The 16,658-nt window shown below is 35.4% G+C and overlaps 1 protein-coding gene across 3 annotated transcripts in view; it reads right to left on the reverse strand.

Moving 5' to 3' along the window:
* The window catches only part of LOC149211967 (pfkB-like carbohydrate kinase family protein), a 269,333-nt gene that overhangs the window by 75,630 nt on the left and 177,045 nt on the right, over positions 1-16,658 (reverse strand). For 2 of the 3 annotated variants that reach the window (XR_016250733.1, XM_089391632.1), the window contains exon 8: positions 15,250-15,360. Coding sequence is in view for 2 of the 3 variants with exons in the window: in XM_089391632.1 (XP_089247758.1) it covers positions 15,250-15,360 (111 nt within the window). In the remaining variant the exon portion in view is untranslated. Of the gene's footprint in view, positions 1-15,245; positions 15,361-16,658 lie in introns of all 3 variants that reach the window. The other variant, XM_089391633.1, reaches the window with a different exon arrangement.

The following is a 16,658-nucleotide window of genomic DNA, read 5'->3' on the forward strand; positions in this document are numbered from 1 at the left end:
GTCTTACGTAGCCCTTGCCCACTCTCACATGAAGCTTCAAGGATGGTCGAAGGTGACACTTCCTCCAGCACTTCCTTTAGATGTGTTGTATTCTCTAAGCTTACAATTCAAGCCATGAGACCCTCCAAAATATCTCTCTACACCTTAACATGATTTTTTTCTTCTTCCCCTTTTTTCTCTTTATCATCATCAATGCCTTCTTCAGCATCTTCCTCATTGTTATGATATTGTTCATCTTCTTGTTTCTCAAGATAGCCCTCATCCACATCATCTTCATCTAAATCCTCATCTTGATTGATATCCTTTTCATATTCATCATTATCTATCACATCTTCATGTTCATGGTCAAAATCTTCTTCTCCTACTTCACCTTGTTTCGTTTCTCCACTGTCGCAATCATCTTCCTTATTATTGATTTCCTTTAGACGTGTTTTAACTTCTACATATGATTTTTCTAAACGTTGAAATTCTTCTTGAATTTTACTAAACTGCTCCATGAATTCAGGACGTAAACGTAATGGCATATTGTGCGGCAAACAACGTTCAAAGACTCTCATGCTTATATTTTGTGGCGATAAATGCTCAAGGTCTCGCATGGCCCTGATACCACTAAAGCAACAAAACTTATAGCTTGTTGACTTAAACATAAAAATACACAAAAGGTATTTGTAGTGATAATTTATTATATATATATAAAATGTACAAGTAATGTTGAATGTTACAATGAGGACCTGCATATACACTAGGCATGTGTCCCTTCACGATTGGGCGTGTCTTTTAGACATGCCATTTCACTTAACTTGATAACTAATTAACATAATCATTATTTGATTATTTATCATTTACATTATTTATATTTATTTATTTTGTTATGAATTATATTCATAACACTTTGGTGGACATAGGGCGGCAAATATCTTAGTGTATCAATCCCAACACGCCTTTTGCTCTGTTATCACTTCTAGGAAATGTTGCCTTCGCGTACTTCCCAAGTATGCAGCCTCTACAAACGTCGACGTGCTCAGTACTGAGAACTGGAACACCCGTCACAGTTTCTCTTAACATCCTAAGTAGTCCATGGTATAAATGTCCCATCCTCCTATGCCATAGTTCGTTTAGCTCCTTCACGCTACTATTGTCCATGCCTATCAATGCCATTGGAGAATCAATCTGCAACCTATATAACCTGTTGCTTCTAGCTCCAATTTGTCTCTCCTTCTTCCAGCTAGAGTGTTTGACATATACTTTCTTCCCTAAAAGTGTACATTGTACCCCTTGTCTTGCAACTGCGACACTGAAATTAGGTTCATACCCAATCTTGGCACATGCAATACATTAGTAGCATTGGTGTTGGTTCCTGTTTCAATTTGAAACTCTATGGTGCCTCTCCCTACCGGAGTACATTTAGTTATGTTCCCCATAGTGATCTGGAAGTCCATCTGCTCCTCATGATAGCTAGAGAAATATTCTCTAACTCCCGTCATATGAGATGAAGCTCCACTATCAATATACCAGATACCAGATGATGTTGAACCTGACAAGCATGCAAATTCATCTTCCAATCTGGAAGACAATTTTGAGGCTTCCTGATTGCTGATTCTATCCATGACTTTTCTGTGTTATTTCTCCTTTCCTTTTCAACGCTGATTTTGTTGTTGCAAAATCCTGCGTCCTAGCTAGAAATCTGCTCCGCAAGGAAATTGCCACAACTCCCTTTGCCTCCGGTAATCTTCGATCTGGAAGATTTTATTCTATGTCGACTCTCTCAGAGAAATAAATTTGCCTCAAAAACTGCCCCTTAGGCCCCAAGGGACTGCGCTACCTCTAGAGGGTTTCGAACAGCTGCCTCTACAGAGATTCAAAATTCTCTTTCCTTCTGCTACTGAGCTCTTTGGCTTACGATCTGTGCTCTGATACCATGTGAAAATTCCAAAGTCTGGAATCCTACTGCAGTAACTGATATTACCTCTTCTACTAGTTAAATAAATTAAACAAGTTATTTGCAGTTTCTTACGGAAAATATCGAAATAAATACACTGCAGCCTTCACAAATTAAATACTGAAGAAAAAATAAATGCAAGGAAAATTAGAGAAATGCTAGCACACATATAAGCATATTAACACAGTTATTTTTGGACAATCGTCCCCGAAAAAACCCAATGTGGGAAAACCGATGCAACAAATGAGGGTTTCTTTATTATTCTTCAACAGTAATTCATGTACAAGATATCGGACAACAAAAATAGAGAAAGAAACACTAAGAAAAATTTAGTATTAAATTTCTCACTCTCCACAGTGATTCTCTGACCCCGAAACGGCCCCTCTGCCCTTACGCTGGTCTCACTGCGTCATCCTCTGCGCAGTGCCCTGATGAACTGCGTCCTCTCTCACGCTAACCCTTCTAGAATTTATCCTGCACTCTCAGACTACTATTGATGCCCTCTCTCTCTCCCCTGCAACTCACCCTCTGGCTCTATCTTCTCTTGTTGAACTTCAGCCACTGAGAAAATCGATCTACCTGGGCAACTGAGTATCTGCACTGGTGTATTCTCCATCTACCCATCAACTTCTTCTTATAATCTTCTGTTGGAGCACCAACGGCCAAGATTAAAACATAATCGATGGCTCAGATTAATTCCCTATCGATCCATGTGAGTTTCTAGATGATTCTCACCACATCTAAATTAATACTAATTAATTAACCATATTCCCTAAAGTTTAGACTTAGGAAATAATTAAAAAAATAGTTAATAATCTTGTTGAGACACAACTGTGTGGAATTTCCATAAACGATTTCTGGGTTTTGGAGAACTCATTCATTCTAGCCTTTCCACAAAGTTTCATGGCTAGAACACATCCGATGCTACAAAAACTAACAATATCTAAGCCCCAAAATCACATTTTAATTGGTCAAAATCGATTAGAATTGCAAAATTTAAATTTTCACGAGTTTTGGCCACTTGAGAATCTCTAATTTGACCTAGATTTAACATTTTAGTTTGCTAGAATTTACTGCATAACTGTGAAATTCAAGTCTGAAATATTTTTGAAGCATATACTTGATAAGGATTAAAAAAATGAATTTTCATTTTCCGGTAAAAACCTACTATTTTTAGACATTTTGGGCATCATCTTCAGTATTCCTAGATTACTGATTTGTCACTAATTAACTGTTGTAATAAATTTATCAGTTCTAAAATTTCTGAATCACACTTCCTAAAATCCCTGAAATTTGAAATTTTGAGTTCTAGTGCATTTTTACTATTTTTGGGCATATTGACTATCTATTTTTGACATCTTTAGCTTGTTGATATGTGGTTGTTTACTACTGTAAACTAACAATCAGATCTGAAATATCACTAAATACATCATCAAAAAGTGGGCCAAATAAGTTAATTTACATTTGCTGGTCATTGAGAAATTTTATGTTTTATGTGCACGGCAAATTTCATGATTTGAAGTGGTTTCTTCACAGTTCTTATAACATTGATAAAGTCTGAATTTTTTGAATTTTTTACTGCTGATATAAATTGTCATAGACTTGAAATTGGTTTATCTCATCTTTGCACTCAGAATCTGACATTGATTTTGTTGATTGGCATAATATCTAGTGTTAATAATCATTGGTGGATAAAGTTGGGTACTTGAAATTTATACATGTATCCCTTAGCACTTATCTCGTTTAAGATTGCATCACAACATTGTTAAGTACTCATGCATTAAGATAAACCTCACATAGGTACTTAAGTAACTTAAACAATCTTAACTCAAGATAATCTCACTCATAATCTCTTGCATAAAGCATACTAGATTTAGACTGCATTAATAATTTACCTCCTAGCATAAGCTAGGTTGATAGAGATATAGGGCGACCATCCTCACTTAACTTGAGGGGGGCCTCAGCATCTCTTTGGTGGTTAACACAATGACCTTGTAGTCTTCAGAACCACAGTCTCTGCAGCGCCGAAAGCATTAGGTGATAGGAGCACAACAAAAGGTATCATTAATCAAGCCCTAGCCTGCTTCCTATTGGCCTCCTTCCCACAACCTACCTTGGAGCCCAACTTCAAAATAATTAAAGGAAGGTTACATCTAGAGTAGGCATTTAACTAAAAATAACCAAGATCTCTGCATCACACATAGGACATAGGTTTGCATATCATTCAGGTTAGTCAATCATCTTAAGCAGCGGGTGTCCATCCAATGATTTGGTTCCATTTTACTATAAGCAAGAATTTGTGACTCCATTAAGGCACTAGTCTCGTACTTTAAAATTTAATCAATAATCTTGTTTGAATTTAGCCAATTAGCTAGGCCACTCATTAGTGTCTCCCAAACAAGTTGGTTTCCAACTTGTTTTCCTTCATCTCATTCCATAGGGACTACCCCTCATAGCTTGTTGTTGGGAGACAACTAGAACAGAGTGGGCGGGGATCAGAGTGGCAGCCCTTGCTTGAGCATTGTCGCGGTGCCTGTACAATCTGGGCGACAACATTTTCTGGCATCGTTCCCAAGGACGAGTTTGCTCGTTGTCGGGGTTTATGACAATCTTCATAATCTTATAACGCTTTATGCCATTCATTAGCCCGTCAAGCGGCACAACATTTTCTTGCACCGTTATCGAGGACCAATTTATTGGACTTTGGTGTTGACGACACTCTCATTAGTCTTCCTAATCTTCTAGTCTCCCATCATTCTTCATCTTCTCATCACCTTATCATTTTTCCTTTCACTAATCCTATCATCTTGTTCATTCACACTCTTAACACCTGGACGATTAGGTTGGTTTCCTCTTTTGGGTGGCGATTCCACTTATTCATTCATTTTTCTCAAGCAGGACGCTCCACTTGATATCCATCTGCTTGATCCTTGACTAACTTTTCGGTTTTTAACTTTTGGATCTTGGAGCTAGATTCATGTTCAAGTGGTGACTCCACTTCTTTCATTTTTTACAGGAATTTAGCTAGAAGCTCGCTTCTTGTGGATCTCTTATTTTCTTAAACAGTGATCTCTCTCTCTGATATCCATCAACTTCCCTTTCCCCTTAACCAAGTCATCATGTGTGACTTGTTCACCCCTTGTCACGTTACTGACATTCTTCATGATCTTCCGGGAGATGCCATTGATAATTTGTCTTCCTTCACGGGTATTAATGCAGTGACTGCTAGTGAGAACCTTACAATGTTCGTTTTTTGTATGGAAAATTCCGATGGCTATTCATATGATGAACATGAGGATGTCAAGATACGATTCTTTGTTCTCTAGTTAGAAGATTATGTGTTGAATTGGTTTTGGAAGTTCCATGATGAAACTTTTGACTCCTTACAATCAATTTTTTAGGCCTTTGAAGATAAATGTGGAAATCAAAGGGGCCCACCTTGTGCCTCTGGTACAGGGCAGAAAGCTTAAAGTGGTCATCAAGAGACTATGTCGTATTGCAAACCTTGCAAGAAATTTCATAATGAATCGACTTGTGTCATTGCAAGACGAATCCTCAACAGTGGAAAGGCAGGGACGAGTTGTCAAGTTGGTAGCAACAATGAAAAGGAAAAAGATAAGCAACTTATCAATGAGTTAACTCAAATAATAAAAACCATGGAACTTAATCAAGAGAAATTGATGGCAGATCATTCCAGGGATATAAAAACCTTGTTCACCAAATTAGAAAAATGTGATGAGGAGCTAGAAAGCATGAAGGTCAATCACTTTGATCAAGTGGCCGCCATGCAAAACCATTTGATCACTATGGAAGCAAATCATAAAGAAGAAATGACTTCCATTCAAGCAAATTATGATGAAGTAATGAAAGACATGAAAATTGGTTTTCAAAACAAGTTGTTAGCTATAGAGGAAAAGCATGATGAGGAGGTAAAGATCATGAAAACTAATCACTCTAATCAAATGGCTACCATAGAGGAAAAGTGTGCTCGAGAGATGGAGGCTATGAAGTCTAGTATGCAGAATCATTTGATTGCCATAAAAACAGATCATGACAAAGTAATAAAAAATATGGAAGTTGGTCAGATGTGTCTCCAGAATAAGTTGTTGACCATGGAGGAAAGCCATGCCAAAGAAATCAATGCTATGAAGCTTGAACACTCAGATCAGATGGGTGCCATGAGAATTGAAAAGATCACTCTTCAGAATAAACTACAAATAATGGAAAAGATACAGGTACAAGAACTTCAACATGGATCAAATAATGAAAGAAACAAAGAGCCTGCAACAGATCACAAGCCTCCCGGTCCACCAGAGCAATTCTCATCTCATTGCCAGGAGGTTACTTGCCCCACTCAATACAGGTCAGCTGGAAGTACCAAAATTGAAAAAGAAACTAAGAATGGTCAGGCTTATGTGTCACCTTTGACCGAGTACATACAGAATAAGATTGGGCATACTTCAGATTCTTCAGATCCTTCATCCAGGCATTCTCAGAATCAAGACAAGAAATCTACAGTGGTCTCATTATTGACATCACAGCCCACCGGGAAGAAAAGTAAAAGGCAAAAGAAAAGAAAAAGGAAGAAGTTTGATGCATCTGATGGCCGAGAGCAGCTCGATATTCGGATGAGTCACAGTCCTAGCATTTTCAAAATTCAACATGGCACATTCGAGAAGCAGCCCACAGACTTGTCGGAGAGTCGGCAGATGCTCAGTATGCACCATGTTGATGACATCTGATGCTATGGGCATTGTTTTGTATAGTATCTCTAACTCTATTCCCTTTTTTTTATTTCATGTCGTTAGATAGTTTATTTCACGTGTTTATATTTCAGTTTGTTAGAGTAGATTTTCTATTCTAACGGTATTTTCTATATATGCATGACGATTTCGATGTTGAATAGATATCTATTTGATGGATTTTTGTTTTCATGGATGCAAGATTCTGGGATTCCCACGTTACTTCTTGGAAGCAACATGTCCCCATATGGAGCCAAATGTTGCACTCAAATTGTCAAAGTTCCAGGGAAGCGGAAGTACCAACCTTTTTAGCAAGGATCAGATCACATATCAGCAGTCCATGTGTCATGGTCATCCCATTCTGCAAGATTTCATGACAAATTCCATCCTAACAGGTTTTTTAACCTCGCTGATTACCTGTGTTTTTCGACACGACAAATCAGAGGAGTTTACTAGATCATGTTGTGTTACAGATGGGTTATGTGTCTTGAGGGTCCCAGTCGAATGTGTATTCCCTCTTTGAGTCTTGTAAATGAAAGATCATATGTATTAGAGGGTTGGAAAAATAATTAAATCCCCTCATATGTAAATTAATTAATTTTTCTAACAAAATAAAATTAAATCTTAACTCATAAAAATTAGTTAATTACAGTCAAATTAAATTGTCTGAGGAAAATAAATTATCCAAATGGAAAAAATCATGGGTTTTAAAAGAGTCAATGTTTAAAAGTCTCCCACCAAGGGAATTGTGTTTTTCAAGAAAACTTGGACCCTTGGACCTTGGTGTTAAGACAAAGTCAAATTTTTGAGGAAATTAGTTGAGCTAATCAAAAATTAAAATGGAATTAAATGATAAATTCGAAAATTCCTCGAAAATAAAAATAAAAAAAATCAAGGGCCAAGATTAAAAGATCTTGAAGTGTTTATCAACAGCCAAGATTATTTTGACAAGGATCAAAAAAACTAGTCGTTATTTTTCCATTTGGAGGATTCATCTATAAATTAGAGAGTCAGTTGAGTCTCTAGTCATCTTGATCTTTGGCTAGAATTGTCGCTAAAGCATTTTGTAAATTATTGTCCCACTAGAAACTATTTTTTCTAGTATAATAAAAGACTTTGGGGTGCAACTCGAGGTGTCCTTATCCATCGATCTATGGTATGTATTGACTACGGGCTTCCTATGTGGTGTTTTATATTATTATTTTGAGATAATACAGTGTGTGGAAGTACTCAATCCTTCGTCTCCAAGTTCACAGACTATGAACAAGTGTTACTTTGATTGGATCTCTAGTTTTTATATGGTGGATTGAATCTTCGCTTGGGCTATAGTGAGCATTAAATTTTTCTGAAGCGTTTTAGCCATTTGTTCAAGGAAAAAATATCATAAAAAATATTTTTCTCAAAATCTATTTTAAAAACCCATGTATATTTTGTAAATTATTTTTGGGTTCGGGTTTTTAGATTCATTTTGTATATATTTGGGGTTTGTGAAGCGAACAAAGCTCCTTTTACAGATTAATTACTCTAAAAGACTTGGAATATAAAGATATCCATGAGGATACAAATATTATTTATTAAATGTGTGAATATAAATTTGGACATGCCTCTTCAACCTAATTACTAATTAACTAATAATTATTTATGATTATTGTTATTTACATTATTTTCTATATATTTTATTCATAACATTGCCTTCCTCCTCAAAAAGCTTTGTCCTCAAAGCTTGTTAATGAAAAGGGCTTGATCTCTTTTTCGGCTTCGAATGTCTTTCTGTCTGAGAACTGTCATATTTGTCGATGCATGTTGATATGATCCCCTAAGTGACAAACAAAACTGTTGCACTGAGAAAGGATCAAACCATCCTAGATTAATCTTATGTGGAATATTCTGATCACTGGAATTTTGTAATGACTTGTCATCATAGGACTGGATTGAGGTTACAACATTATTCTCTGGAACATCCGTTTGTTGTTTCTGTTCTAACTTCTGAATGGTCCTGATACGTAGCATGGTTGAGTTGTCTACTTTCATGATTCGGATGTCGATAGAGAACTTTTTTGGTTTGACATTCTCTTATTAAGTGTGGAAAATTTTTTATTTACTTCAGGGGACGATGTTGTTGAGTTGGTTACAAAACCTTCACTTGGGATGTTTATCCTCTGAACTACAACATCTAAGTGCATCTTTTCTTCAACTAGTTTGCATTCTTCTTGAGTTATGATACTGGATCGATATTCATTCCCTTATCTTCAACTTGCACTGTTACGACTGGAGATTTCGATATTTCTCCTTGAGTACATTGTTCTAACTTGTCTTTTAATGCTTTCTTATCATCCTTAAGTTTCTTAATTTGAGTGAGTAGACTTTGAATATGGTTTCTCAGACGTAAAATTTCTTTGGTTTCCGATTCATCAACTTTATTTTCAATGTTTTGACTTTGATTTTTTGATCTTTTAGATCTCTGATTTGTTCTAATAGATTTTTCTTAAGGTTCTTTAAACGCAAGGTTTCCTCTTCTTGTTCTGATAAGTGCTTCTTGAGTTCTTTCTTTGTGACCTTAGTCTTCTTCACTTGTGCAAGTAATTTTTTGACATAGTCCTTGAGGCAAGAGATTTCTTCATCATTTTCCATTACTTCCTTGTAATGCTTATCCACACAATTTTTATGTTCCTTTTGTAATGCTTTCTTGATTTGCCGAAGTTTGGTTATTTTCCCATTCTCTTGATCTTCTAGCTGCAATTTCTTGGTACACTGGGTTACATCGTTTTGTAGGGGCGATGATGGCTTTCAACTTGCAATGTGGATTCTGTTTTCTTCATTTTCTTATTAAAATCAGCGTGTCGTTGCTTATATATTGCCATTAATTGTTTCATATCTCTTGCTAATGATTGTTTTTCTGTATCACTTAGACATTCGACTAAGGTAATAGTTTTGTAACATTTTATACAAACAACGTTTTGATTTCTGAATGACTCTTGACAATTGAGGTATCCTTCTAAACAAAAAGGACATTTTGCAAAGAAACCCATATTTTTTTTATATACATTTTTTTTCCAAATAACCCTAATTCCACTACCTTCCTCTTAAATTTTGTCTTCCTAATGACTTACTTGATATTTTCCCATTTTATTTAAATTTAACTCCTTTTCTTTTATTATAGACTATATATATAATTTAACTCTTTTATTTTTATTTTATTTTTTTACTAATAATGTTTTATGAATTTTGAATCTTTTCAATATATATGTAATCTGACCTCTTTCTTTTCTTTTTATTATATTTATTTACCCTTTTATTTTTTTAATATCCAATTTATCTATGGATACCTTAATATTTCAAAACTCCTTTGTATTCTTTTTATATATTTCTACTTATGTTTTTTTCCTTTTGTACTTTAAAAAGAATATTTAAATATTGTTTCAATTGGCTTCTTTTAAATATCTTATTGTCCTTTGTATTTACTTTTTAAATTTCATATAACTCTTGAAACTTTAATTCAACTTCACTTTAACCTAAACTCTTAAATGTAACCTTTTATAATAATACCCGCTTTGTACTTATATATATTTTCAATAATTTTATGACTTCAACTTTTCTTTAAATACCCCTTTATAATATAATACTTCCTTTTATATATCTTTTATTTATAATATTTTTTTCCCTTTTTGAAAAGTGACAACCCTAGTACGTGGCTATTCACCTCTTTGGGGTATAATATAAAATATATGTTCACGTCTGTACTTTTGACTCGTTAATGTTCTCCATGTAAAAAGTAAAATACCATTCACATAAAGAGATTTTGTATTCCTTTTGTTTTTCTTTTACTTTTAAAATACCATGGGCAATTACTAACCTGTTAATGTTCTCCACGTAAAAAGTAATACTTACCATTCACATTGAGAGATTTTGTATTCCTTTTGTTTTTCTTTTACTTTTAAAATACCATGGGCAATTACCATGGGTTTCTAAAACCACGGGCTTGTAAACCACTTAATGAAATAATATTATTTACTCTTCCTTCTCTTACATATAGTTTTAAATATAGTTGGAAAGATTCTCTCTTAACTTTATCATGCACTTTTTATCAATAATGTAGAACCTTTTTATATATATGAATGTTCTCCTTCAAAATTATATCGGACTATATTTATTTTTATTTTTTTTAAATTTAATCTTTATATGTGCTTATTTTATTTTATTTTTCTTGTTTTGAATTTGATTTTTTACTATATTTTTTTATCTTTGTTTTTTGGCTTTTTATTTTCTCTCCATATATATATTATTTTATTATTATTATTATTATTGAATGGCCAAATGCTTGATAGCGAAATGGAGAAACTCCAAATTCTTGTAGCGAAACACTTCAACAACAAGAATGTTGAGGAATTTGATAGTCAAAGACCTCGATCGGAGAACACATCTCTGTGCAGCGGTGGAGCGGCCATAGGATCAACTGCTCTGGTACCAAATGAAGCGAACAAAGTTCCTTCTACAGATTAATTACTCCAAAAGGCTTGGAATATAAAGATATCCATGAGGATACAAGTATTATATATTAATAGTGTGAATAAGAATGATGCTACAATGAGAATGAGAGGCTTGCTTATATACCAAGCAGGTGTCTCTTCGTGGAGAGTCATGTCTCATTTAGACATGCCTCTTCAACCTAATTACTAATTAACTAATAATTATTTATGATTATTATCATTTACATTATTTTCTATATATTTTATTCATAACAGTTTGGGTGTTGTAAATTTTATTTTTGCAGGTTAGATCAAGGAGTCAAGTGGAAGAAGAACTAGATCTAGGCCTTGAGGGTAAGATCTAGTCTCTTGGAATTTATGTAGGGTTCCACGGAAAAAAATTCAAAAAATCAAAGAGCTAAATCATAAAAAAAAATTGGAGCAAAAGTTTCAAGCTTTTCAGGGCTTCTAGCCCCGGTTTTTCCTTCCTAGGCCTCAGCGTCAGCCTTTCTCCCTCCAACGTCTTGGTTAGGGATTGCGGCTTCCCTTCTTTACCCTAGCTGCAGGCCCAAAAGGCCTTCCGGCCTCCTCTTTTCCTTTTGGTCTCCCCTTTCTTAGCCTCCTTCCCTCTCAGCCCTCCTCCCTCGGCCTTCCTCCCTCCTCCGTCCTCCCTCGGCCTTCCTCCTCGACCCTCTTCTCCCTCTCTCCCTATGTCGCAGACCTCTAAGGGCTTGTGGCTCCCATTCCTTGGCCTTTAGGCCATAGGCCTTAAGGCTCTTCCTAGGCCTCTAAGCCCTCATCCGCACATCTTGCCTTTTGTTCTGTTGCATTCCAACAAATTTTGGAAAACAGGGCTATTATGTAGCCTAACGCAATTATTTACGCTTAAGGTGGCATTCTAGGAGGAATACTTGACAGAACACCTTAGTGTAATAGCTCGTTGGAACCAGAACGAGAAGATATATAAGATGAGATAGGGGGAAGTGGGATTTAGTGGCCTGAGGAGGAATGGTCGCCGATTTACCATTATCCCAAATTCAAAAGGGTATTTTAATTCAAAATTAAAGGAGGGAAAAGGTACCAAGTGATTCAAAATAATAATAAAATAAAATCTTTTAGAGGGGTCCATCAGATCTATAAAAAAAGTAGACCATTTGAGCACATCTTGGATTTAGGCATGTTGTCTTTGGTGAGCTCTAAAGAAGCTAGTTCCTACTTCTATAGCCCCAGGACAGAAACCCTCGGGTTTGCTATTGTGTGTTGGACGCAAACCCAACACTCTTGAGGAGGTTTCACCCAGGAATCTCATGGTGCTTCAATGGATATTTTGAGGAGCAGATCAACAGAAGTAGTTTTGTGCATTGGAGCAGGGGTCACATAGAGCTCCCATTTGGGTGATATTTTCAGTTACAGTTTGGAGGCCAGGTTAGCATTGCTACAGAATATTTGGAGGTCTTCTCAGCAATTATCTCAACTATAGTATTGGCATGTAATCTTGCTCCTATAATATAATAAATGAAGTTGAGTTTATTGCTGCCATTTTCTGGTGTTGTTGTGTGTTCACAAGTTTTATTGCTAATTTAAATATATTGCTCTGCAAATTTATGGGATTTTGCATGTATTTTCTGGAATAAAATTTCTGTAATAAAATCCCTACTATTTTTAGGGAAATATTCAGAACAGGATATTACAATAATAGTAATAATAATAATTAAATGAAGTGACACACCCTAACTAAGGGACATGACCAATGAAACCATCATGACTAGTCAATATAAGTATGCTATCATAGTCATCATGTACCTCGTTCAATTATTAAATGTATGAACATTATTCAAATTTCATATATGGATTGTAACTATTTGTCGTCCTCTAAGTCACATGACACGAGGACACGAGACACGGAGGACACGTAAATACGAGTATTCAATACGAAACGCAGCGACTCGGAAACAGGACACGAGGGACACGTTTTATATATAAAATATATATATATATATATATATATATAGTTTTTGATCCATATTAAATTGTAGGCTGCAGCTTATCTAATCAAATTAAAATATAATTACTTCAAAGTTCATAGTTCATTTAAAAAAATAAATAGAATCAGAATTTAGAAATTAGAATGTGATATGCTTGGTCTTGATTCAGATCCAACTGTGTTTTTGGGGGTCAATAATGAAACAAAGATTATAAATTTATAGATATGTACTTTGATATTAAACTGTTAAACAGTAGGTACACTGCATGCTAGCTCTTTTGATATAATCGTAACCAGAACAAATTTGATTTCAAAAACCAAAGAAAATTAATAGCTCGAATGAAAACCTAGTGGGTTGAAAATCGTCTGACATAATCATTATTATATTATCGTAACATTTGATTAGATGACAGTGTGTCTGAGTAGACTTATTTATATTTGTATACCGGCCCCGGAATTCGACAGTGTAAGCTGCACATGGAATGGTATTAAGACACCATAATAGTTAAGGTATTTTAAATAGAGAGAGAAATAGTGTAGTAATCAGGCAGGTGATACGTAGCCATACAGTATGCAATCTCAGATGTTTCCTTTTATGTTTACATAATTTCTGAGGACACCTTCTCGGGCAAAGCCTGCCTTGTGGAGAACCCTTTGGGAAGCCACATTTTCTGGCAGAACCAGATATACAGTTTCCCTCAACTGTATATATATTGTTTAACTAGAACTGGTTTGCTAGATACGAAAGAAGAGGGAAAATCCTGGGTGTAGAGAACGGTGACAATGGACATCTTATTTTATTATAGCCTCAGGCCCTCAGCTAGTCATTGTTACGAATCAAACACATTTTTAACGGGCTTGCCGCTTAAGTTTTAACTGCGTCTATGCCATATGGTCTACGACTTACCTGAACCTCACACACGCTGCCAAGTTGCCAAACTTTCCAGCGACCAAACAGCTCCAAGGAGATGACTCGGCTCCACTCAACGATTATACAACGACAGAGAGCGACGACATCGGAGGAAAATAGCAAAAGAACCCCGAAAAAATAATTACGTGGGCTTTAAAGCTATTGATTTCGTGGGGTACGTATTCAACTAGAGAAAAAACGTTAGGGCAACGTTTTTTAGACTCAGAAAACTCGTTTTCCATTACTAGGACACGAAGAAAACGACAAAGTACGTTTTATGTTTTCCAGGACACGTTCAAAAACGTTTTCGACACGTTTTAGGGCGTTTTTCGTGTCCGACACGTTAAATACGGGACACGAGACCTTGGAGGACGTGTCCTGTGACTTAGGTCGTTCTTATGTTGAATAATCCTCAGTAAAGGAACTATTGTTTATTTCAATGAGCAGTTATGTTGATGATCTATTATAGTGAGGTGCAAGTTCATCATTGCTTCTATTGTATAGACTGCACTCTCTTGTCCAATCTAATAAAGAGTCATAGCTGGAAGGCCATAAACATGTTTTGGGGTACTACAAATTTGCAGGAACCTTTTATCATCTTCACTCCTATTCTTTTCCTTTGTCAAAAAATATCATGCTTGAAGCACATAAAAATAATATCAAGACTATATTTCAAACATATTCCTACCGAAACCATATTCATACACACAGACAAAAGAAATGTGAGCCAACTATGTGCAAACAAAATATTTGCTTTAGATTTTTTATTTTTCCCAAAATTCTAGACTGTGTTTCCTATATTTTTGTAGTCTAGAGTAAACTATGTACCTATTTTACAATTGCCCAAACATATAGCAGAAGCATGACAACAATATGCAGTATCCCACCTCTCTGGCTACTGTCATTATCATATCAGTTTGCAAATCCTCTAACGAAAAAAGAGACCAACATAGACTTTGAAAAGCTTTAATCCTCATGATATTGATAATAAAGTAATATTTGTTTTTGTATCATATTCCATCAAAACTGCAGCCTTTTTTAACTTTTTAACATAATAGTGAGAAATTGAATAAGCAATTCTAATATGAAGCAAATGCAATCTAATTGCTGATCATATTCAAATGTTTCACAGCATAATTCATACATGAAAGCTACAACAGATTCACTAAAGACAGATGAATTTCATAAGGCTGTCTCTCAAAACCTGCCTGAGGAAACTTTGCTGAGCACACAACATAATCTGTCATTGTGAGCAATTCATCCAGACCTTCTCTCTTTCTTTCAGCATCTACTAAGATTGGCAACTCCCTTCTTGTAGCCTGATCAAAAAAAAATATTAGAGAGAATTACAAATTATCGATTCCTTGACAAACAAGGCATTGCAGACAATCAGCGAAATAAATCACTCATAAAAGTGACTGTACAAATGGGTCATGGTTGTGATCCATAAAATTTCAAAAGAAACTTAAATGGAGTAAGAAGCTATGGGAAAACAAACATTATATTGAAACTTCCAAAGAAAACATTATTAATAAAAGAGCAAGAACATTTAAATGATAAGCAATTTCCACCATTTCTTATATCAGAATCCTCATCATTTGCATCACCCTTTGCCTCTTGTCTAGCCTTTGACCCCTACCTTGATCTTCTAGTGACATCAATCAACACCACGCAATTTTGATGAAAATGCCTCATATCAGGCTTAGAATGTCGCAGAAAAAGTTTAATATGCATAATCAATGATTGTGTTTTGAGTGAAGGGTACATTTTTGCTAAAGGCTATGACAGAGGAGCTCAACAATCAACACCACCATCAATGTGGTACATAAAGGGATTAGTGCTCTTGATTAAATGCCAATTCCATATCCTCATGCGTGATAGAATCCAATGAAAACGATGCAATTGCTACCAATCCTAGAATCCTGAAAACTATAAAGTCTCCCGAATTTTGAATGAGATTTGAAGTTATATTTTGTTAAAATTGGCAACTAGGGCCAAACTCCATGTGGGTCATCTTATTTATAGCAGCTGATATTTTTCTTGGATTTCTCTCATCGAGAGATGTAGGACTGATCTAAAGATTATCTGATTCTAACATGTATTCATGGAGATATGAATTTATTTGTATTACTTGACAAATTGTCAAAGTCGGCCAATAACCAAATTACTCCCACTTATCCTCAACGTTTCACTATAAATAGAGGTGGCTTACAAGTCATTTTCGACACACCTCTTGTGATCTCTCTCCACTTGTTTGGGTTTTGGTGGTAGGAGAGATCTAAAGGAGAATACATTGCCCTAGAGGAGATCTAGCCCTAGCCCTAGACGCAATCAAAAGAGAAGGCTCTATTAAATTAATTGACCATAATTAAAAAAATTCTAAGTCTAACTTAGGAAAAGTGGTTAACTAATAGGAATTAATTGAGAAAATTGTGAATTATCTAGAAACTCACACAGATCGACTTAGACATATTCTCAACCATTGATTAAGATTTGATCTTAGTCGTTGGAATCCCAACTGGAGATTATAAGAAGAGATCAATGGGTAGATGGAGAACATACATTGTAGATACTCAGTGATCTAGACAGTTCGATACTCCAGTGTAGGTGATTGGCA

The sequence above is a fragment of the Pinus tabuliformis genome, chromosome 1_1, assembly GCF_031772625.1.
Source record: "Pinus tabuliformis cultivar Carrire ecotype Pingquan chromosome 1_1, CPIR1, whole genome shotgun sequence".
NCBI lineage: Eukaryota > Viridiplantae > Streptophyta > Pinopsida > Pinales > Pinaceae > Pinus > Pinus tabuliformis.